At 40.5% G+C, this 25,677-nt stretch overlaps 1 protein-coding gene across 1 annotated transcript in view; it reads right to left on the bottom strand.

Moving 5' to 3' along the window:
* Positions 1-2,585: 2,585 nt before the first annotated feature.
* Positions 2,586-25,677, bottom strand: part of LOC310937097 (cholecystokinin receptor-like) — a gene marked incomplete at both ends in the record, with an annotated part of 41,700 nt that continues 18,608 nt past the window's right edge. The window contains 3 exons of the mRNA XM_083901291.1: positions 2,586-3,157; positions 5,103-5,230; positions 15,151-15,412. Of these exons, the coding sequence (XP_083757417.1) occupies positions 2,586-3,157; positions 5,103-5,230; positions 15,151-15,412 (962 nt within the window). The remainder of the gene's footprint in view (positions 3,158-5,102; positions 5,231-15,150; positions 15,413-25,677) is intronic.

Genomic DNA, 25,677 nt, shown 5'->3' with positions numbered 1-25,677 from the left:
CAGAATTTATTAAAGATGAATAATTTCTATGCAACTCTGGAATAATGTTTATCAAGATAACATTATTTAGTGGATGGTCAGCTCCAGCTTTAAAAACTCATCTGGGTGTGTGCTCCATGTGGCATTTACATGTTTCAAACTCTCAAAGCTATTATGTTTCATGCTACTCTGGGAAAAAATGGGTCAAGGCCTATAAATGGAACTGTAAATATTACATACATCATTGAAACTGCTAAAAATGAGAAAGACACCGATGTATAATGTGGAGAAACTTCAGCAGCACCACAAACTACATCCTCCATAATGAGCATACAGAGAAAAAAAACAGCTCTCAATAGCACAATAATCAAAACATTTTGAACTTTATGAGACAATTGTCCTTGTATTAAACTAAGTTTTAGCTTTCTGTACCAAATAAACTTTCACAATATGAAGGCGTATATATATATGCACATTTCCTGAGCCTAACACATACTCAACTCATGCTCAATAAGGCCACAATAGCAGCATGGTTGACAAGTATTTGATACAACAAGAGAAAATGAAAACTCCAACATTAAAATAAAAAAATCCGAACAAGCTGCACATGAATGGATTTGACACTAAAACATATTCCACCAGACGTTTCACTAAATTACACCATCGCCTGGCTCTAGCTTCATATTTAAAGATCAGACAGTTCTGCATTTCATTACTGCTTCTCCCATTTCTTTTGTTTCACTCATTTTACCAGTACTCGTATTTGCTCAAGCATTTTCTTGAGTCTGATGTTTTCCTGGCGCACTCTGAGCCACAGCACAAAGCTCTTTATGAATCAACGTTGTTATCATCATCATTATTATCATCAGAGAAACGAGGGGCTCAGCACAGTGTGAGTGGAGACATTTCCTGTCGGTTTTAGAACGGCAAAGCCATGAGGCTTTCACCGCACGAGAGGGTCCCTGAGAAACACCTCGTTAGACTGAGCCTGCAGACGGGGGGCTTTGTACTTAGGTAATGCTTAAGAGTAATTGGCAGCACTGCCGTGGAAAACAGAGTACAAAGACACCGATAATTGAGCGGGAAAGGTGTCTTTGTTTGAAGCACTTTTCCTTCCTTTTCCTGTACCAGAGTGGAGCAGCAAGCAGTTATAACAAACCTTTCATGGATGGACTATCTTGCTAATTGTCTTATTGATGTATTAATGTAAAGATGATGGTGATATTAATGTCTGCATAAGCTCTCAAAGTACTTGTTACAGCGCTGGCGGGAGATTTAACTTCCATAAGCAAGCCTGTTTGTTACAATACACAGTGGATCATCACGACGGAATTGTCTGATACTATACCAGGCTTATACCTGCCAGGATAAGACTTAACTATAGCATTGAGGTGTTTATCTTCAAGATGGTTATACAGAACGAATGTGCAAGATCGATGTAGGAGGCTCTCGTCTGAATCACAAAGCGAGTAATAAAACAACAATAAAACAACACAATGAGAGCTTTACGTAAGGGCCGGGTCATACTTACTGCATTTGGCTTCTGTGGAGAACCGCTTTGCATTTATGAATCTACATACAAACCTGTGGTTCTGTCCATACTTTGACAAGGGTTTGCGTAAGTCTAGTGTTCTATAAATGTGTACTCACTGTCATATTCCATTCCAGTGGGTTTCTTTGTATTCCTTGAGAGCTGACTTATACATGCAGACTTCCTCATATAACTTCACTCAAGTTTCCATGGTTGCCATCTTCTTCGTTGTCTCTTTTGACCAAAACAAGAGGACGCCACCAACGAGACTGAAAAGTGGCACGTACAGTCTGCGCATCATCAAACTAGACGTTTGAGTGGATGCATCCACGTAGGGTTCATGCAGACCAATATCACACAGACCTTAGCAGGTCTCTGTGCACCCAAGGATGCGGAAAGTATGAACCAGTCCTTACACTCACAAGAAGAGCAAAGATGACATTTTCAAATATTTAGGAGTCCAACTTGGACCCAAACTGTGTATCCTTCAATAATAACAGACCTGGAAAGACAGATAACCAAATTAAATAAAGATAAAACAACATTAAACACAAAAGGATCTAAAATCCTTTCTCCTTCATTACCGAGTTGAAGAGTCCTCACTGTTTAACAGTCACAAATAACCTTTGGCATGTTAAGAACATAAACATGGTATATACATGTTCACAGGATTGATATTCCTAATGTAGTTGTCTCTAAAATGTTCATCCGTCTCAGCCAGGGAACCACCTGGCATGACAAAGACACACAAAGAGCACAGGCACTTGAAATTCCTATTCAGGATGTGACGGATGGTGCCAATTAAAGAAGAAGAAGAAGAAAAAGAGCGTCACCAAGCTGAAACAGCATTTCCCCAGTCGTCACATTCTGCAGTCATGCATACGAAATTGGAACAAGACCTTTTAAAAATACCTATATAAACAAGGGCGGGGTTTGAATTAGCACATGGCTCACAACATATTAATATGAAGAGTGAAAAACAGGACATTAACAAAGACAAAACAGATGGTGCGCACAGCAACCGTGTACGACAGCCATTGTTGTGATCCCCCAGGTTTTACTCCAGGCTCATTTATCAGGTGGCGACCGTGCTGACGGTGGTGTAGCTGATTTTGGACACAGAAGTGGCCATTGTGGTGGCCATGGAGGTGGCAGTGCCGCCATCTTCTCCCCCTTCACTCCTCCTGCAGTGGCGGCAGAGGCGACTGCGGCAGCAGCATGCAAATGTGGTAAACAAGGCCTTGCGGAAGCGCATGTTCATGAAGCAGTAAATGATGGGGTTGACACAGGCAGAGGTGTAGGACAGCAGTTGGATGAAGGAAATGGGGGCTCCAGAGAGGGCTTTGGATGCTGACTTCATGTCAAAGGCTTTCCAGGTGTTGGCAAAGTACAGTGGCATCCAGCAGATGAAGAAGAGCGCTACGATCACCAACAGCATGCGAATGACTCGCTTCTTGGCCTGCAGCTTTGCATTCGACGTGTTGCTGCGGGCTCGCTCAGCCTTGGTCTGGGTGGCTCCAGACGGGGTAGCCATATTGGGGAGCTCCACAGCAGAGGAGGGTTTTTTAGCTACCTGGACATAGCAACCATCGTCTTCGTCGTCATTTGACCGCGCTGCAGAAGCCCGACTTACACCGTTTTTTTGGCCTGTGAAGGGAAAAGGAAAGGTTGGATATTATCATATACAACTGAAACTGCAAGGTCAGATGGAGGGTCAGAGCTGCTGGGAATGAGCGCAACCACAATGGACCAACCTGAACTAAAGTGTCTAACATTCATATGTTTCGATAGTAGACACTGTGTACCCTGAGGTTTATCACCAACTTGCGATCTCTCACTCATCACTGTATGTTATATGAGCATGTTGGTAGGAATTATTTTCCTCTTCCAGACTAAAATATTGGCAGGTTTTAATTTACAAGGCTCTTCAAAGGTCTTCTCCCCTCCTAGATGTGGACTTTTATCAATCAGAGGAGCTCTGGATCCTATCGGCTTCATTATCGTTTCTCCTGGTTCATTATCTTTTTTTTCTTTCACTGGAAACTATGTTAGAAACTCCTCAGTTTTGACTCCATATACATTATATAGCATTTATATCATACTATCAGTGCTTGACGAGGGCCTGCACTTTTTTTATTTTACTATTTTTAATACCGGCACCTTTATTTGCATACCACCTCTCACAAGATGCTGGTAATCTGTTTAGGTTATCTGTCCAATTAATTATTATTATAGACATGCATAATCATTCCTCGGGGTGCACTACTGGACAGCCACCCGTTCTCGCAAGAGTCTAGTCTTTATTATCTAGTTTTTATTTTATATACATATATATATATATATATATATATATAAATCAGGCCACGGTGGGGACTATGATTCAAGGGAGAAGCTGAAATAAGTAGTAGAAGAAGAGCAATATATTAAAAGTGTTTCAAATTCAACTGATTCATCATAACAGCACACCAAATCAAATAGACTGTGTGCTTGAAGTTTAAACAATTGCTGGAAATGTAAAAGATAATCTAAATTGTGGGAAAAATGTGAAACATAATTCCAATTTTTTTTAATATAATATAGACTAAAATCAGATGTTTCAGAACATGTTATGGTATATTTTATTTACTGAGGATTGTCATAATTTATTGTTTAATGATTTAGTAATATCATGCTTATATATATGGATAAGGAGAGTTTTTTCCCCACTTCAAGTATATTATAAGTATTAGCAATGTGTATTTGTATCATTGCTAAGTGGGACCATCTACGAATTAAAAAGCAAAGGTCCAAATACTGAGCCTACTGGAAGTACTATTTTTATAAATGTCTTATCACTGAAGTAGGAAGAAAACCTGCTCAGAACTAGCAGTCGTACACTCATAGTCATCATATTACTACACAATAAAATGCAAAAAGTACCCCTTCTAAAACTCATTATTACAATATTACTTTTGTTCTCACTCACACTTCACACTTTGGATTAATATTTGTTGTCCAGTTTGAACACATTACCATTCTGCAAAATCAATAGGAATAACGAAGTGTGTGCCCAAAAAAAAAAAATAATTCATGGATGAAGACTCATTACTTTTTTTCTACATGAGAAAAAAATATAAGGCTATGTTTAGCAATAGATTAACATATACGACTGAAGGCTATTTTAGATTGTTTCAACCTTGATGAATCACTCACTCCACTGGACTCCATGGAAACCGGGGCTCCTCATGCTCATAGCAGCTATAATTCACCTAAAGGACCATATTTCTGCTATGTTGTCAAAGCCACAAGAATTACAAAACAGGCTTCAAAACAAGTAGGTATTTTTGGATGGAACAGGTGCAGAACCTGTAGGTAGTGAAAAAAAATTCCCTGCTTCAGGCAAAACAAATCTCCCTCTAAAAGTGGTATTAATTTGTGATGAATGAGGATGATTGCTTGTGCAACAAAAAAAAACAAAAGACACAGAGGAATACATTACTTAAAATCTACGTCCTTTCTAACCTTTTTCACGTTTTAGGGATATTTAATACACTTTTCATGAATATTGATGTTCCCTCTGTTTCATTTGTAATTCACTGCAGCTTGATCTCACCAGAGTTCTCTGCGCTCTGGCCCATCTCGAATCGCATGCCTCGGAAGAGTTCTCTGGAGATCAGACCGTAGGCTACACTCATCACCACTCCAGGGATGAAGAACAGAATGAAGAGTAGGAGCATATACCTAAAAAAGAAAAAACAGAGAGGGGGAAAAGGAGCAAAGCATCAAAAAAAGAGAGAAAGAGCAACAAATAAATCTGAAAAGGAAAAAAATCTGATTCTGCAGTGACTTGAAATAACAACTTTCTTGTTAATAACTAACCATATTATTCCCCTAATGCACATTTGCGAAGGCTGAGCTATGCTTGAGGGCCTGCACAGCCCAGCAACCCCAAATGTCTGGCAGAAGATGCGTCAGAGTCCTGGACCAGTTTTGCAGCTTCTCCCTGCAGGGTGTTCAGTCTGAGCCGCACTTTAATCTTTCACTACACTTGCTCTACCTCTATTTCTGAAATATTTTTATTTACCACTCGGAGTGTTCGTGCTGATGCCTTTTTAAATGCTGCTGCATGCGCGCTTAACTGTAACTGCTGTTTTGGATTTTATTTAATGAGATTGTTGATATTTTCTGTACATCTACCGATTTGATATATTACTCGGTATGACTCGGTACTCGTATATGACTCGACCACATGTTAATCCATCCATCAGTGCCACTGATGGATTCCTTTAATAACTTCTACAGAGCTCTAAACATCACTTTACTTTCTATCTCACGGTATATTGCAAAACTTGACAGACTGAATATACAGAATCTGATCCTAATGCTTTTTACGAGTTTGCACATGCAGTTTCCTGATATCTTACTTCCTTATTAACTTCCATTCATCTTTCTCCAGAAACTGAAAGCTTAGAAGGAAACAAATGAACACAGTCTGGCTTTGTGACAAACATTCAACCATGGCAATAAAATGTACATATGCCTACATAATATGTAGGCATATGTACATTTTATGCATATTATGCATCTACCAAAAAAAAAGGAACATTTATTGCAAGGAAAACTATTCACCTCAGCATTATGTGCTGTCAAATAGGGTTGGGTAATGAAGGCTGGTACTTTTTGTACTTGGTACCAATTCCTGTCAGTACTACCGAGGTATTGGTTCACTTTCAATGAATCGGTGCCAAATTTCGGTATTTGAAATGTCTGAGGGAGCACGAGAATGTGAGAGCTACACTTTGCGAGACTATGAGAGCACGACAGCAATAATGTGAGCCAACAGCAGTCAGAAGTTAGACAGTTAAACGGGGCCAGCCTTTGAATCACGACTCCTCAAAAAAAGCCTGCCGTTTGTGACTAGCGTTAGCGTGTATGGGTCATCTGACTCGTCTTCCCCTGGCTGGTTTGTAGACTGGTCCACTCTCTGGGGCTGGTGTGCTTCCCCCTCCTCCTCTCTCCACTGCTGCGAACAGCCCCCTGCTCCTCTCCAGCTACATCCACCTGCACGGACTGAGGCTCCTCTGCTCCCTCTGGTGTGTAAGAAGGCGATTTTGCTCCAGTGCTGGGTCCTTCTTCAGCAGCAACTGGTTTAAAACATCCAGTGAGCTTTGGGATGCTCTTTAGTAATTCCTTTTCCCGCAACTCTTTCTTAATTCCGTAACTCAATCATAGAGGGACACACCCCAAAACTATAGACATTCTGATAGGTAGGCCCACGGGCCAATGGGACCACGTGTGTCACTTAGATCAATCAGCAGCCACGAAACATGCGATTAAAGTGATTGAGAGAAAACCTGACTTGATACAAAACAATATGACCTTTTCAGCGTATCATGAACCTGAACTTGGTAGGCCCATGGGCTTTAGCCCAGGTAAGCTTGTGCATTAAAGCGGCCTTGCGTGTGGCTAGCATTCGGCCGGTTAGCTCACAGTCCACAGCTGATTGTGTAAAGTGAAGCAGAGTGATACGTGCTTTCACGTCAGAGTCTCCAAACACCACAAAAGTCGGCAGATTTAGCGACAAAGTCCGAATAATTAAATTGGTCATACTTTTATCATAATAATATGAGAATTAAATTATCATGAGTTTCAAAACCTGGTGGGTTTATCTTACGTTTTTGGAGTGCCATACGCTTATTTTTAAGATTACAAAAGAAAAGTGTAAAAATGCAAGAAAGGTAAATCCATCCATCCATTATCTACCACTTTATCCTTACGTATAGAGACAAACAACCATTCACTCACACTCTCACACCTACGGTCAATTTAGAGTGACCAATTCACCTAATCGCCATGTGGGAGGAAGCCGGAGAACCCGGAGAAAACCCACGCACACACGGGGAGAACACGCTAACTCCTTGCAGAAAGGCCCTTGTTCTGAAGTTGTTACAAATAGGGCTCGAACCCAGGAACCAGGGTCTTCTTGCTGCAAAGGCAAGAGTGCTAACCGTGGGCCCCGCAAGAAAGTAAATATAGCTTTAAATCTTCTTAATAAAAAAACTGAAACTGAGAAACCGTGGGCACACATCCGGTCAAAGTTTGTAAGTTAGACCAGTTGGTTCAGTCAGCTGCCGCAGGCCAAACACTAAGAAGGTGATAACCAGGGAGGGGTTTCAACACAACCTTAACAAACACACCTGTTGACATATTGACAGTTGACACATGGTTACATAAACACTGTATACCGTGACATGTTCTTGACAGCACTCGGACCACAAAATGTTTGGAAGCCATTTGCTGTGCGAAACGTCCTCTTAACAAAGCAAACATGGTTACATTTGCTATAATAGAACTATCAGAGACACAGCTCCAGGCTGTGTACTCCATTCCATTTTTTTTCCCTCACACAGAAAGAACAATGATCATGGCTCGCTCAAGGTCTTGATGACAACTCAAACAAAAAGTGATAAACTGAGTCAGAAAAACGACCGTGGACAGGGGAATATTTCAACCATGTTCCAGAATTCAAAGGGTTCAGACCCTTTTTTCAAATCAGCCTATATTCTATCCATCACCACTGTGTTATTGTGTTTGAACATGCATTGCTTCAGAGGAAAAATTGGATCTGGAAAGTATATATCAAATATATTAACTTATTATAAACACGAAGATAAATCAAGAAAGTGTACCGATGTCACTTTGATAGTAATCTCTACAATGCCACCATGTCCCTTTTGATTCATTCATACATCAGAGCACACTGTTCTTAAGCGCCGCTTTATGTGGTGCACATCAGTCAGCAGATGAAAGCTGCGGCGTGAGGAAGACACAGTGATTTATTCAGTCTCTAATATTCAAATATCCTCCTGGTCAACCCTCTGAACTCTGTGCAGCCCTGCACTCACTTCCCATTTACAAAAGACAGTTTGAGCCAAAGCCTCTCATCAGATCAGCCGTGCTGTTTGATACGGAAAGACAAAGAGGAGGTGTGAGGAGGTGGATGTGCTTTCCACTGCACTGAAAGGTGCCAGTGAATTTATTTTGTGTTTGCCTTGAGGGGGAATCCAGATGGATGAAGCTGAAGCAGCTGTAGCCCATGGAAAAAAACAACATATGGAATATACTTATGGAGCGTGGCGCTCCCTCTTTAAGTGCTCCACAGCCGCTAAAAAATTACCCAATCTGAAAGGTGTGTGCAGGTTATATTCATCAGAGCTGGAGGGTGGTACATAGTTAAACAATTGAGCATATGCCTTCAGAGGAGATGGTTCTTCTACCCAAGGTTCTCAAACTGTGGTAGCTGCACCACCAGTGGTACGCAAGCTTCCTTTGGTGGTACTTGGAGGAAAATCAGAAATACTGTTCTATTGTATATACCAGGGCAAATTATCTAATTGGGAATAAATCTGTCTCCTGTGAAAAGTCACGTCGGTAACAGCCTCCTCAATCGATACGAATAAGCCATGAATTCCTAGATGAATCGGTTCTTGGATCAGGTATCGTGAGACTTGGAATCAATTGTCGGCTTAAAACAAATGATTCTCGCGCAAACTCGGTGGCTGCCTAGCTGACATTACCATGAGTGATAACAAGGAAAAAGGAGGAGGTTAAGAACGACAGCGCCAGCATGACCGATGGAGGTGATGTTTCAGTTTGTAACTTATCTTTACATTAAAATGTTGCACCTTTGTTACCTAAAACACTATGCTCAGGCAATTGTTTGTTTCTGTGGTCAGGTTACTTTACCTCTGGAGTTCCCATCATCTCAGCCAGACTTTTTTTGGTCCATGTCTAAGAAATAAATACAATGGCATGTGATTTTCTTTTTTTATTAATTATTTTATTTTTGCCTGTGCCATAAAGCAACAATGCTTGGGGATATGAATTATTTTACATATTTGAAAAGAAAATATTGTACTACTGTAAGAGTCACTTTCATAGAATTTACTTCTTTATTTTATAAAATATCAACAACAAATATTAACCGTAGAATCAATTCAAATTTTATGGTTTTTTTTTTTATCATCTGTATCGATTAGTAGCAATAAAAGTTGGTAACGCTTTCTTTTACAGTCCCCTAATTACCAGGTATTTACCTGGTAAATTCATGGTAACACCAAAGTGTTACTAGGTAATTACCAATGGTAATAAGAAAGTAAATACAGTGAAACTGTTGCCAAAATACTGGGCATTTACCTGGTAACTATATAGTTAATTATAGCGTGTTATTACTGCTGTTAATAAGAAGGTATGTACAGCTAAACTATGGCAAAACTATGGTAAATGTAAGTGTATTATTGGGTTATAAACTGGTAATAAGCAGGTACCTACAGTCCCCTAATTACTAGCTATTTACCCAAGGGGTAATCTAACAAACCTAACCCTAAAAATGTGTGTAATTACATGGAAACAAGCTTGGCTTTCTTTTACAGTACAGTTTTACTTTACTTACCGAGTACATTACCGTGCATTACCCAGTATTTTGGCAACGGTTTCACTGTATTTACTTATCTTATTACCCTTGGTAATTACCTAGCAACACTTTAGTGTTACCATGAATTTACCAGCTAAATACCAGGTAATTAGGGGACTGTAAAAGAAAGCGTTACCTAAAAGTTTATTGTTTTTGAATCATATTGTAACCTGTGTATCACTGTATTTTGACATTGGTGATAATGGTGTTGGTGTTGCTCAATATTTGCTAACGAGGTGCTTGGTATAAAACGTTTAACAACCACTGGTCCATAATAATATATAATAATAAATATGAAGTGAAACTATTTTATTTTGATATTGTGGGTATAAGTGTGTCACTTTATACTTACAATGAGTATGCTTTGCATAGTTCTGAAATTATTCATGTGGCATAAAATGAAAATAACAAGAATTCTACTGCATCGAATCATATCGGTGCACATCTTATTGAATGTTTCCATAATTCTATATTCTTCTCTTTTCTTATTATTAATGAGTGTGAGGTTTATAGCATTTCTATTTCCCTTTCTTTTAGAAACCACACCATAGGTTACAACACACTCTATCTCAGGGGTCACCAACGTGGTGCCCGCGGGCACCTGGTAGCCCGCAGGCAGATAATACGGTGCCCACGGGCTCACTTTACTTCACCTCACTTGCATGTATCCGTATGATAGCTCAGTAAAATATGTTTGATATTGTTTATAAAAAACTGATAATCGTTAGGAGTAAGCACTGGAATGAATGTGTATGCAGTTGAATGCATAATATTAATCATTTAAATGGTAAACAAACAAAAAAATATTATATGGTAGCCCTCCATATTATTTTTTACCCTTAAGGTAGCTCTCTGTCTCAAAAAGGTTGGTGACCCCTGCTCTATCTCAATCTCTAATACTGTTAATATTTACTTCTTCTGATTTAAAAATATATCTAAATTGTTTTCTAAGTGTAGCCCAACTGGTTGTTGAGTGTGGGTAATTTTAGTAGAACATAATATTTGTTTATAAAGTCTATATATTTCAAAAAGAATGATTAACAACATCTGTGCTTCGGGATGAATCTTCTGTGTCAACAAAAATAAATCTTAAAAGTCTGATTCAAGACGACTGAAGTTAACAATATAAAATTTGATTATATGAAGGTTTTGCTGCAATGAATAAGATTACCATCCCTTGAGACAACCTATTGAAAAGGGTCTGATTAAAAATGTCAGTGCTCCTGACGCACAATGACAATTATGAACCAAAAAACCTTCAGACTTGTCTTTGACTTGAAAGAATTGCTTCATTAAGCACTTTACGGCACTTATGTGTCTTGTTATTATTAGCTCATCGTCTCGGGTCTAAAATTGGATGTTTTAATAACTCTTTGTGCTGCTTCATTACATGCAAAAAAAAAATGTGCCAGTGCCTTACACTGACGGGTAGATAGTAGAGAAAGGTGTTATCTCCTTTTTTATCCAGGTCATTCAAAGACAGTCATGACGCTTGGAGATGAAGCAGTCAATTAAAACTTCAAAGTTCCTCGTACTCTGTGTGACGTGTCCAGACAGTTGACGTCTGACTTTTGTCCTCCTCAATGGAGCAGGCTAATTAACTGGTTTCCAACTGCCTCCGCTTTCCCAGTGATGCCTAAGAGTTTGATCGACAGTCTGAGAGACCGTCAGAGAGATTGACCACAAAAGGCTGTTGAATCGAGAGATGTAAAAGCCATATACACTTCTTCTTCTTCTAATTGCACCATCCATCGGGAAGTTGTTTAGGGGCAGATCCCAGAGTGAAAGAGTTTATCTGGACATGCAGTATCTTAACTCCATCTCATTTGAGCGCTCTTTTTTACAGAAAAGCAATGTTTATTAGTCCACACGGGGCACATACATAGATGTATGGCTGACGTTTCTGGTCCACAGTAGTCCAGACTGCAGCAGCACTACTCATTTCTTTAGTGACCTTTTACAAAAGCTTTACCCTTCCCTGTTTCTCAGTGTACAGGACAATCATCTTTGTTTGAAATAATGGCAAACTGGCAACATGCACCGTTTGCCGGACCTGAAGGCACACACACACACACACACACACAGAGAGAGAGAGAGAGTGAGATAGATTATATCTCCTAATGAAAGAGGGTCTGCCTTCTTTTCCAGCTCTTCCATCTTCAGGATTGACTCCTACTAATCTTTAAAAAGGGGAATCCATTTAATAACATCTCTAATTAGACCTCAACAGGAGCAGCCTGCTCACCTTTTTATCTTTAAGGAGACTCTACCACCTAATGAGTTCACTCATTTTTCAGCCTTCATCCCTCTTACCGTCTTTAAAGCTTCTACTCAGGGGTTTCAACTCTAAAATGACCTTTTCTTCATCATTACTCCTCATCTCTTTCCTTCTCGGCAACACAAGTTGCAAACTTTCCGTGGAGGAAATACTTTAGGGAAAAATTTTTTTTAATCTGGTGAAGAGAAGAAATGAGAAAAAGCCTTTTAAAAAAAGATGTCTTGGCAAAAAGAAAAAGGTGTGTGTCATTTAAGCTGTTTTGCATCCTGAGAGGCAGTGAACCATTTAAAGTCATTAACTCTGACACAATATTTGTTTTGTTCTAGTTAATATATAACCGGCAAACATCAACTAGAAGGATTATCACGCACAGGTACAAATGTTGGTTTGTCTCTGAGAGTGAGACGCTGAAAGTTTGTTTAAGACATGTGACATTGTGACTGAATCAGCATGGCTGCATGCAGACAGACAGTCGACAGAAAATGGCCTTACTGCTTCAACAAATGCGGCTAATTTCTACTTGTCAAGGTAATGCATTATGTAAATGACACAATTACACTGAATGTAAATCAGACTTTCTTCATTAGTTTCAGATATTTGCAGACTGTTTTCCTTCCACTTAGCAAATCCATCCATTCATCCATCACTCATAGCCGTTGTGGTTGTGGAAGCACGTCCAAATTATTATTGGTAATTCATATGAAATCTTCAAAGTTTTCACCAATTCTTTGCATGTCGTCGCTGTTAAACACGTAGCAGGTCTCGTCACCCAACATTTTGAACATTTCTCTTCTATTTTTAGACTGGATCAGAACTAATGATCAGTTTGTTTGTTGAGGCTGTTTCCATGACAGTTTTAAACTTACATACAACATAACTATGATTCATCATCAATGATATTTAAGGAGCTCATCACTTATTAGAGTTGATTGATTTATAAAGTTCTGAGGTAAACCACCCGAATATCTATAAATATTACTCACCAGTCAGATGGACTTCAACAGAATCGCTCATTAGAAGTGCTTCCTCTTTTAGTGCAGCTGACTCATAGAGCAAAATTCAGGGCACATTTAAATTAATACACTTCCTCCTCTGGGACATTTCTGAAATATGATGATAAACCTTCCAACTTCGAGTTGCTTTTTTATAATGTGGTCTATTTTTTTAGGTGTTAGTGATATATATTACATTCTGGTAATTTTGAAGTGCCACGCTTTAACCCCAAGGTGTGCGAGTATTGTTTTGAGTATATACCAGTGCAGTGTCCACAGGAAGTATGTATTTCTATAGTGGGAGCTGAAGGAGATTTTTCAGTTATGGTAATGCATGATAAGGAACATAAAGGCTAACATAATGCAAACACTGTGCAACCTCCTTAGGCACAATGCAAATGCTTTAATTTTTCCGATTAGCATTAGCGTAGCTAGCTGTTGTGACTGTCAGCCACCCTAACCCACAGTGTTTGTTACGCTCCAGACAGCGCAGCTGCTGCTGATGAGCCGCTGCCTGCCTGGTGTAGCGTGATAAATCAGCGAAAATTAAAATTCCTCCAAAAAAAATTTAAATTAAAGGTCACATAGAGTGGTCCTGTTGCACATATATGTGAGTTATGGAGGTCTACTTACATATATTAAGTTGTTTTTATGGTCAAAATCCTCCTAGTTGATGTAAACGAGCCGATTGAAATCTGTCCTTTTCGAAGCGCTTGTCAGTCGCGCTATTTCAGCCATAAATCTCGCCCGAGAAGACAGAGTGTGTTGTGATTGGCCAGCCAGCGTAGAGCCTTCCCACCTGTGTTGTGATTGGCCAGGTATCTGGAAGTGACGTAATCTATCACGTCAGCTCTCAGAAGCGCAGCTCCCTCTCTGGAGCGGTGGATGCATTGCTACTCATTATCAAAACATTGTTTTAACAGTGTTTAAAAATAGCTTCTTCACGACTCCCCGCCGCAGTCCCTTTATGACTTTAAACCGGAGTCAGACCCAGAGTCAGAAGACACTGTTGCTCGTGAAACACCTCCACAATGGACGTTATTCTTCTTCTGCGGTTCAATGTACGCAACCGGATGTGCCCTGACTACCGCCCGGAGCAGGACGATCGGTTGTTCAGGAGAAGCGCTGCTTACGTAACTAGTACGGGATTTTCAGTGATCTCGTTGAGCCCCGAGATTACAATAAAACACAACGTTCTCAGCAATGGCTGAACTGTTTGTTTCGAACCGTCAGGCTTCATAAACAAGGTAATGACGCAGATACACACCAAAAAAAACAGCGATAATAGGAACTTCCGGTCTAGTTCCGCTTTAAGGACACACACCGTCAGGCCATGCGCAACCCATATCCAAAGACTTAGGGTGATCTGACAAAGGTCAGCGAGATATGCCTGTCACAGACAGACAGACAACTTTCTTCATAGATATGCATATACAGTTGTGCTTATAAGTTTACTCGTGGTTAATGGTTAATGGAATCCAAAAAACATCAGTGCAGCACTGGATGGACGATGCAATGGTCTATCAGAAGCCCAGACACTCACTGACCTTTTAGCCATTCAAACCTGTTTGGGTCAACTTTTTTGCGTGTTATCAGGTCAAGGTCACTGGGGTATGTAAACTTTTGATCAGGGTCATTTGGGGACTTTCTTTTGTCATTTTGATTTTTAAAAAAAGAGTAAACACAGTTGTTTGACAACTAACCATGAGTGGAAGAAAGGTTTTTGTTTTATCATTCATATTCTCTGAAGAATGGCCAAGAAATCATACATTCTCCCAGGGTATGTCAACTTATGAGCACAACTGTATACATGTTGTATGTATATATATATATACATATACATACTATATATACATACTCCACTGAAACTTTAACGTAAGTATCTCCCAGCACTACAAGCGGTCCCATCAGTGCTTACCAGGTCTGTTCAGCCTGATGACTGGGCCAGTACAGGCGACACATGTGTCCCTCAGTGCCGTTGAACTTGGGGAAGGTCTTGATGTGGCTGAACACCGGGTATGGAATCATGATTAGCAGCGAAACCACCCATGTGCTGGCGATGACACGATAAGCATGGGACCGAGTCTGCCAAACACGTGACTTCAGCGGGTTACAGATGGCGCTGTACCTCTCAATGGCGATGGCGACGAGGCTGAAGGTGGAGATGCTGACAGAGATTCCTATGGGGAAGTAAAGATACAAGTTTAGAGACACAGTTGAGGCAGAAGCAGGTGTCTCTGTTTATCAGTGAGTCCCAATCGAGGTTCAATGATTAATTGTGTTTTGAATTGAAATTGCAGTTTGAAGCAATGCAAAAGAAAACCACACAGGCTGCTATTCATAAATATAATAAATTTCTGCACTAAAATATCTAAACACAAGAAGACTAATGTTATATATATTGTTTCAGTAGTGTACTTACACTTTAAGGACATAGAAATCTGCATTTCTATTGAAGGTAATGGACTGATTCATTTCGGTCATTTTAATTAAATAATACACTTTGCGGAGCTGCTGCAATAATTCACATCAGGTTTGCCTTTGAGAATCACTATAACTTATAAACTTTTAAATGCTCTAAATTCTCCTTTGCCCTTAATAAATGCCAGGACTCTGAATCTTCCCTTGTTTAAAAAAGATAAAATAAAAAATGATGTGTGTTAATTTCACCTGTTTATCGTTAGCCCTCCACCTGTGTATTTAGCCTGAATGTTTCCTGTGTCTGTTGCCAGTTTGTCTGCCAACCAGTAAGCATCTTTGCCCATATTTAAGATCGGTTAGTAGCCTTTTGACTTCTTTTGGATTTTTGTATCTGTTGTTGCCTTGTGCTTTTTGGGAAGATGTTTTTGTTCAAGACCAGCAAAAGGTGCTTTTTTTGTTCTAACTGAGGCTACATTTACACTAGCTGGATATTTTTATAAACTGATATTTTCTTCCCTCCGTTTACCAAAATAACTTTTCATGGTTTTCAAACAAGTTTCCGTTTATATTAACCCAAGGTTTCCCCCCGTGTAGCACTGCCACTTTTTTATTTAGGTTGCTTTATTTTACTTTTAAATGTAACCATTGCATGGCTTGTTTTAAGATTCACTGGCCGATTACTTAGGCTGAATCCCAATACCACCCCTTAGCCCTCCCCCTTCCCCCTACCCCTTTGTCAGAGTTCCCCTTGGCCCTCAAAACAGAGTTGAGGGAGCGAGGGGTACGTACGTTCCCCTAAGAAATGAGACACACCTCCATTACGTCATCACGTCGTCCGGACTTGACGCTCGCGGACTGCTACATCAACAAGCCGATGCGATGCTTGTTGATGTAACAATCCAAAAATGCCGTCCTCACAAGTAATGTCTGTTGCCTGGGCTATTTTTCTGTTTTTACGACTGTCAGCTGCTAACAAAGACATCGGCGGCGACGCTGTGAGGAGTGTTCACACACACAGTTACAGCGACTGCAGACCCGCTGCATTACCATAGCCACACACACACACACACACACACACACGGTGCAGAGGGAGAAAGCTGCTCGCAGACAGAGCGGAGTAGAGTGGGGACAGAATCTCCTGTTCTGTCCTGAAGACGTAACTGTGCACTCTGGCACAATTTGTTAATGTTAAAAAAAAATAGCGATAGCAGCTAGCTAACCACTTACGAAAGGAACGCCGGGATAGCATCGGCTACGACTAGCTAGTAATTCAAAACAAACTTGACTAGTGATTCAGAAACACCGTTGACAATTGAAGAAGACCACAATACAATCATCACACATGACTGTCGTGATTAAAATACTGAAAATACATTTGTGCGAGTCTTTAACGGCCAGCTTTCAAACTTCGCTGACAGGTGACGCGGCGGAAGCTGCGAAATTCCTCGAAGCCCTCCGTTTCAAGTGTGGTCCTGAGGAAGCTTCGTTTCGAGGGCTACGTAGCCCTACGGCTTGGCCCTACTCCTTAACCCAGCTCCGTGAAGTTGGCCCCCCAACCCCAATAAAACCATTTCAAAATACTTGTAATCGATTGTGCTTCGTTTGTGCAGGTTTGTGCAGCAAAAAATTTCGTTTGTGCTGCTTTAGTTTTTGAGTTATTAACATGTTTATATCCAGCCCCCCATATCGTCCAAATGAGCTGAAAATGGTCTCGTTTGTTTCGGCTTCGTTTGTGCTGGTTTGTGCTGCAAAAATTTTCGTTTGTGCTGCTTTAGTTTTTGAGATATTAAACATTATTTCAAAATGGGGCGGGCGCGCGCGTGCCCGCACCACACAGAGCGAGCCTCTTCAGCAGCTTAGTGCTGCAAAAAGTTTCGTTTGTGCTGCTTTAGTTTTTGAGATATTAATAAATCTATATTGTCACGCAGCCCCCCATATCCTCCAAATCAGCTGAAAATGGGCTCATTTGTTTGGGCTTCGTTTGTGCTGGTTTGTGCTGCAAAAAGTTTTGTTTGTGTTGCTTTAGTTTATGAAATATTAATTTTCCTGTGAACTTTTAATTTTTTTACAAAAACGCTGTGGCCATCAGTGGGCCCGAGAGATACCACCGGGCTTAGCAGGTTTTCTGGGGGAAACCCTGTTAACCCGCATAAATAAGCTGTCGAGAGCCATCATAACTACGCCAAGCCTATGGGCGGCAGTGTAGGAAGGAGAAAGCCATACAAGCCAATCAGAATCCTCATCGACAACAACAACGACTGACCTCTCACCCTCGATGTATGGATGTAACTATTCCAATGACAGAGTGACAGCAGCGATGATCGAGACATCCTAAAATTCTTACGCCACTCCTCCGGGACAATAACCTCATTCTCAAAGTTCTCCCACCAGACAGCAGTCCGCTGACGGTGACGCGGTCTGGCTCACGACAGAAGAAGTTCTGACTTCCGAGCCCTAACACGTCTCTGCTCCTCTACGTAATATAGGAGCTGTATTTGAAATGCAAACATGTAAAAATGATCATAACCAGATGTAAAAAGGTCGCATTTTTAGAGCGTAGATTGCCTAAAACTCTGTTTTTCTCCGTTTTTCTCCGTTTACATGCAAGCACGAAAAATGAGTTTTCCTAAATCTCCACTTTTGCCGGAGTTTTTAGAAAGAATCATTTTCAGAGGCGAAATCACCATTTGGGTGTAAAAGAAAGGCACAAATGCAGGGGAAAGTGTCTGCTTTTAAAAAATACCTGTGCTAGTGCAAACTGTGAGAATGACTGTTGAGTCTGATGCTTACAAAAGAATATTATGGTGCAACTCAAATCACAAGCACAATACCTATCAGAAAAATCTGAAAAATCACAAAAAGATGATGAACATTCCCCACGTCCTTAGCTTCCCACTGTTGCCAACACTGGTACAAAATCAATCAAATTATTCATAATAAAGGTCGCCTCATACTGAATGTGGTGATGGCTGTTGTGAGAGAGTTAAAATTGCAATTACAGAAGATTAAAGTCTGTAAAATCGTTTAACAGAGTAACAATCCTCCATAAAAATCTTGAGTTTATAACCACATGGTCATTTCATAACCACCAGCTGTTCTATACTGCAAGAGAATATATTTATTTGTGTTTTCGTAAAGCACAACCCCATTTCAGGGAACAAACTGTATCTCAGCTGTTTATGTTATCCTTTAGTATACTGTAATTTCAAAAGTTGAAAGATAAACACAATAATACTCAGTTTTTTTTTGATTTGATATGTGGATTTTCTGCTGGAATTGAATGTGGTGATTCATCGCCACTTTTGGTTCAGCCTATTTTTATCACAAGGACGAGTTGACTTGATCCAACAATTGTCCTGCGAAATAACTGTTTAACTACTCATGTAGGTTCATCCTACTCAACAAACACTGACAGAAAATGTGTCTCAGCTGTTTGGTAAAAGCACACAATACAGCAGTGAATCACAAGTATGGACGTGTGTCTTCAGAATACACCGTGGCAGCCTGTTCCTCCACCACTGATACATCAGAAGGATATTTCAAAGACAGATTCAAGGACACTGTCTGTGTCGGGTTCATCCAAGGTTAAAATAATTTAGATACTACCCAAGGCCAAGTACAATTTGCATGTATGAATATGTATGATCTGCAGAGAGGGAGGACGCTCACTCAGTGTGTAGCTGGTGTTCTAACAGGACGAGTCAATCAGCATTGATAATCCCATACCTGCACGAATGAATGGATGACTTCACCTGGATCATCACTGTCACATATTTACCCACATGCATTTTTCATTCATGATGAACAGAAAGTGCACATCCTGTCTGAACCGTAGCTTTGCATTCGTTATCATTCATGGGAGGAAGTCATTATGCATACTCCTATGACCATGGCGCGATTCAATTTACAGGAATCAGATTAAGTATTTGAGTGGATGGACTGCTGCACGGCTCAGCGGAGAGCAATTTATCTACGGCTCTGCTCGCTCGTCCTTTTGTGGTGGTCTCTGCACCAAAGTCATTAAAAAAATTTTGGACCTTTTGTATTGTGAAAAGCTTTGTTATCAAACGTGCACAAATGTGAAAACACAGATCTATAAAATGAGACTAAAAGAGAAGCGCGGGGATGCCTAGTGATGTGCTGTTAAATCTGACAGAAGCAGAGAGTGGCTTCATCTTATGCCTGTCCTAACAGAACAAAGGAGATGACTGGTACAGATACTTAGGAACAAAGAGAACACAACTCCAACAAAAAGATTCTGATGTGAGTTTTCTTTTCTTTTTTTCAGTTTTCAAACCCTTAAAGAATAATGTCAAACCAAAACCACTTGTCTGCTGCTGCACTGAGATGACGTTTAGTTAGATCTTCACACAATGGGGCATTGGGGAATTTAGGGTATGGAGACGGACATTTAAGGCAAAGATATAGCATCACATACAAAATAATGCACACCATGTTGCACACCTTGTTCTTAAAAACAATACAGTTGTAGTTTGGCCCACTGATTTGGTCTTCCATCGAGTACAGGGTTTCTCACTCCTGGTCCTGAGGAGCCACTGTCCTGTTTTAGGTGTTTCCCTGCTCCAACACACCTTTTTTCAAGTTTCTTTAGTATCAAAGTAACCTGGTTATATTTTGTGGGATATACCAGGACCACTGTCTGTTCATCCAAGAACCAGAACTGCAAATACGTACTTGTATTTGAAAGAGCGATTACCAAATCATCATGTCTAGTACGGAGCCCCCGAAGTGACATGAGGAAAAAAAGAATGTTGGGGGGTAAATCTCTAGTTTCCTAAAAATAATGTGAAAAAAAAAATGTTTTCACCATTTTTTGGAAACTCAAGACCTCGACTTTGAAACTCGAGATGTCGAGTTTCCAAAAAAATCGGAAAAAAAACAACAAAATCAGAATTTTTTGGAAACTCGAGATTTATCATGTCACTTCGGGGGCTCCGTAGTCTAGAGATACAGGTAAAAAACATAAAAGCAGATTCAAGGTGCGGCTTAATAATGAATAATGTTGCACTCACATGTACGTAGTGGAGGTTTCACCTGAATCACTGCTCAGTGTCATGCACCACTACTGTCTATAGCAGAAAGTAGAAATATAGTAGTATATATACAGAGTATAAATATACGTGTGTGTGTGTGTGTGTGTGTGGGTTGGGGTGTATTTTAAATCCAGAAGTGCAAGGTGACCTTTTTTTTTTTACCTGTGATGTTACATTTTCTTTTCAAAGAAATGTCCAGGTCTCCAAATTGCTAGAGCGAGAGGCAGCTGATGTAAATTGCTCAATAACACACAATCCTGACTGACTGCTGATCACTGCTAACTACTGCTGGACCAGAAGAATATCTAACTCCAGCACTGAGCAGAAGGAAGTGGGTGGTAGTGCAGTGTACAAGTCTCGCACAATAAGTCTCTCACACCCCCACGTCTCTTTCAAGACACTGGAAGCCCGAATCACACACTAGAGGACGGGGAGGGGGTTGTCTTTTGTTGATGCTTGAAGGCGGTTGTGCCCAGCCACAGCACCGACTCACACTGACAGAGAGGTGGGGAAGTTTTGTTTTTTCTATTTCCCAGCACAGGAAGCAGGTGGGCAATAATCAAAAGAAACAAAGCGCAAGAATTATTTATATACAGTTCATAACACAGTACTTCTAGAAAATGCTTGACAGAGCTGACAGAAGAAAGGGTACAAAGACAGCAGGAATATCTGTACAATAACATATGACTGATTTTTTTTTAGACAAGGGCGATAAAGTCTTACATTAGAGACTGAATCCTGGCTGAATTTGAATTAATTATTGCAGGTTTTGTACAGGTTTCCTGAATTTTACACACTTTCTCATATTTATTATAAACTTTAACCTTTTATCCAGTTATCTTTTAAATATCTATTCATAGGGTTGACTTTCTGAACCCTTTTATGAGATTATCTTCTGTAATATCTGCACATTATTTTAAATGGGATTATCTATTTATTGAGATTGATCTATGTGTTCAAGCAAGCTTGATGTAATCAAATTTTCTTGAATTTGAATTTTCATTCGTAGCTTAGTCATTCACAGGGAATATTTTTTTTAAATGTTTGATGTGTCCTCTTAATTATGTTCTGTACTCCCAGTCTTGATTAATTCTGCCTTATAACTTTGTGAGGTTGCTTCTCCCCAACAAATAATCTGGGACAGGGTGACTTCCCGCAGTGTGTTATACACTTTTAGAAAAGATTTTGCTGACAATAAGGATGTGCAGTTACAATCATGAGGGTGCGATTTAGTCATCTCCACCACAAACAAGCATAAAAACAGCATGAGAATCAGGATTTATTGTGTCCTACACCACAGGCTTGAATAGGCTCATTATATTTGGCATAACATGATACTGCATTTCATTTTTTAGGGGCATGGATACATGAAGATGAGTAGCTCAGCCTGTAGAGCCCCATTAGAGGGTGAGGCCTGTGTGAAAAATCAAGCTGCATTACTCATTTAAAAGCACACAGGCTTTCAAATGAGTGATGTTTTCAAACCCTACATTTAAGAAGACTGAGAGCAGGTTGTGCACATTCATAGTGAAGGAAAGTGCACTTCCTGTAGGTGTATGGCAGTGATCTTCCTGGGATTTGACTTGATGACACAGCTGCAGGTAATATCAAACAGCTAAAAGAAACTGGGCATCTTGTCTTTGAGAACTAGGCACAAATTCATACATTTTCCTCAACACCTCAGTCCAGGTTTTCTTGACCATCTGTTTTACGCCTGTCAGGAGACGGAAATGTTGATCTTAAGTGAGCATGTTCTGCCTCTGAAGAAGAATTATTAAAACTAAACACCCTCCTGTTGTGGTGAAACCCCATTTTAAAATGTGCTGCAGAACTGCACATATATCACACTTCCCCACGCATTAATATCACATGTGCATTAGGAAACAGGACATGCATTCCTCTTCTTAATGTGAACTCTAAACGAGTGAAACTGTCAGCCAAAATGCTTTACAACCAGTGAAACACATAAATGTATTTTATTCAAATGCAAAACATGCAGTGCATCAGTATAACCACTGCTGGTGCAATCATGAGTGATTCGTCCGAAAGGACTGTCGTGTTGCTGTGATTCGTTCGCGCTGTCAGTCACTGACACACGAACTGACACACAGAGAGCTGGAGAACTATGGCTGAGGACGTGAATATCGTCCGTGCTGTCACTCACTCTATGACCCGCGGCGCGAACGTACTCCACTCAGAGAGGAGGTGAGTCCCGTAGCAGGGCACTGGGCTCCTGCTTAGCACTGAACGATTTCGGTGAACGAATCATTTTCATGAACTGATTCAAGTGATTCAGTATACTCAAATGAACTGCCGATCCCATCACTAGTCAACAGTGGACAGTGTCCAGTTATAGGTGTATCATATCTTGGGCTTTCAGACAACCTTGCTGATTAGTTCAGAGCTCCATTCCTTGGCTTTACTTGGCAGTTTTGAGAGGCTAATGTTAGAGGGGAGATTCTGCAGTGATTCTAGTAAAAGGTACAGCTGATGCAATTACCCTTCAACTAACCAAGAAAATGCTCACATTTTCCCCTGTGCTGTATCTTACATTCTCAGGATGAACACGCTCTAATCCTTTTTCCTGTTCATTCAATATGAGTCACAGTAGTTGGGAGTTTTCTAAAGGGAAAACCGTGAAGTTTGCAGTTAAGCATCTCTGAGCATGCACGCCTCACCCCGGGAGAGAACATTTAAATTCCTCAGTCTGCTTACTCTGAAGACGCACCTGAATCTGTCAAATGCTGCCCTGAAGAAACCCAAAGACATGGGGGGGAAAAACAACAAATGGTAATAACGGGGGAATGAAAAATGCCCTAAAAGTTTGCTGGAATTTGTGTATATTTGAATAAATTACCTAGAGGTGGTGGGGAGGAGCCATCACATTTAGCTGCTATGGCTGGTGATTGCTTCATACAACCAGCAACAACACAAACATGGAAAAATTAATGTGACTGAGAACTGCACACAAACGCACACACACGCGAAATATTACAACATCAATCTCACAACTGCCACCAAAATAGTACAGGGACTATGATTCACATGATTATCGAGCTCGGGGCAGATGGATGAGTTCACATGAGAATGGGTGAACACAACGATGGATGGGGTATTATCGTGTATGTCTCATGGGCGTGTGCTAACAGATGACTTTGTCGAGCAGGTTTGCCATAAAAATCAATGACTGAGGATGGTCACAATGATCCTGCGTATTGATTGGTTTTGGCTGACATGAAGTCTCACTCATGGTCTGTTCAGACGAGATGAGAAGGGGGATTTTTAATTCTGTGTGCATTTTCCCAACAGGCACCACCAACGGCGCCAGCAAGTAATTAAGCTAGTTGGGGGCATAATTGCTTTTAATTACTTACTGGTGGAGCTTTGAACAGACAGGTGGCATTTGGAAGCCACATTACTCTACACATGCAAACAAATTCTTCATTTAGAGAAAGGTCACATGAGGAAAATTACATGCAGAAGAATAGAGGTGATACACCTCACATTTTGACAAAGGAGCATTAAAGAGGAGCTGCAGTTAAAAGCCTGGAAGCTCATGAAGCTCTCACTCAGTTAATGACAAACACATTTTATGTGGTTTAGGTTACATTTATGGCGCGTTTCCACCAGCTCTACTGGCCTCGGCACGGCACGGCTCGGCACGGTTTGGTTGTTTTTCCACTTCAAAAAAGTACCTACCCACCCTAGTGGGAGGGGTCATTACAACACGGCTACATCGCGGCTGCGCAAAACTGCTGTGACTTCTTAGTAATAGATGTTTTTTGCAAAGTGACAGTGATCAACATGATAGGGTTACTCAAATATGGGGTCTATAAACATGGAAAAACTATCAATAGCAGACTATACACCTGATATGTGCCACCACCTCCCATAAGCCTTTTTAATCAGAGCTCTGATCCCAAAACAAGTCATCTGCAGTGAATCTAAATATTTGCGACATTCCCCTGCAATTTGTATATGATTAGCTTGCTAACTTGCTATATAAAATAACTTGCTATATAGGTTGCCATACACCTATAAAAAAAGCACCAGGTACCACTTTAAGAGGTTTTTTAACACTAAGATGAGTTCCCCTGTCCTGTCTTTGATCCCGCAGTGTCTAGAAATGCCAATATGTGTAAAGCAAGTGCTGGGTATCATCCTCCACCTTTGAGAAAATGAAAGCTCAGATGGGCCAATCTGGAATCTTGACCTTTATGTCATCATAAGAGGAAAGGTTGCCTCTCCTTTCTCTGCTGTGCCTGCCCAGGTAAGCTGGCTCACCGCCTCACCGTGTGGAAATGATCAACGACTGTGAGAGCGCTGAGGCTGTCAAAATTGATCCAAAATGATCTAAAAATCAAAAAAAAAAAAAACATACATTCGAATCATTCAAATCTAGATTTGCGCATTATTCAGTTTTAACAAGCCTAAAACATACACATTACCTTTACCGTAACAATGTTAAGACCATAGACCTTTCGCTCACTCGCTTTGTTGTTTTGTGACAACAAAGAAATTTTACCCTGAGTCCACATGTGAAGAGGCCAGTGCTGATCCCTTTTTATTCACTATATTCCCGATGGAGGAAAAGAAGTGTTCTGATCGCACTGAGGATCCAGGAAAGAAAAGATTTCTCTCTGCCATCTGCTTCACGCTGTGCATGTGCGACAGACAAGGCGGCGTGAAACTGAGGCAGCCCACTTCCATCCGGATCAGATTCTGAGTCAAACTTGAGCTGTTGAATGACTACGGGTCTATGAGCCATTGTGATACATCCACTGTAAACATTAGCGCCCATGGTACCGTGGCTGCAAATCGGTCAAGGCCACACCCTCCAGCTTGACCTGCCACTCACTTCCTAATTTGCATATTTGACTCGTAAAAGGAAAGCTCATTTAGGGACTGCCTTGTAGTGGCTATAATTCTGCACCAAGGCTGAATTTCGGGAAAGAGGTTTCAGATATAGT

This window comes from Microchirus variegatus (genome assembly GCF_963457635.1).
Source record: "Microchirus variegatus genome assembly, chromosome: 1".
NCBI lineage: Eukaryota > Metazoa > Chordata > Actinopteri > Pleuronectiformes > Soleidae > Microchirus > Microchirus variegatus.
Note: the sequence above shows the minus strand (reverse complement) of the source record. Positions and strands in the feature narration are given on the sequence as shown.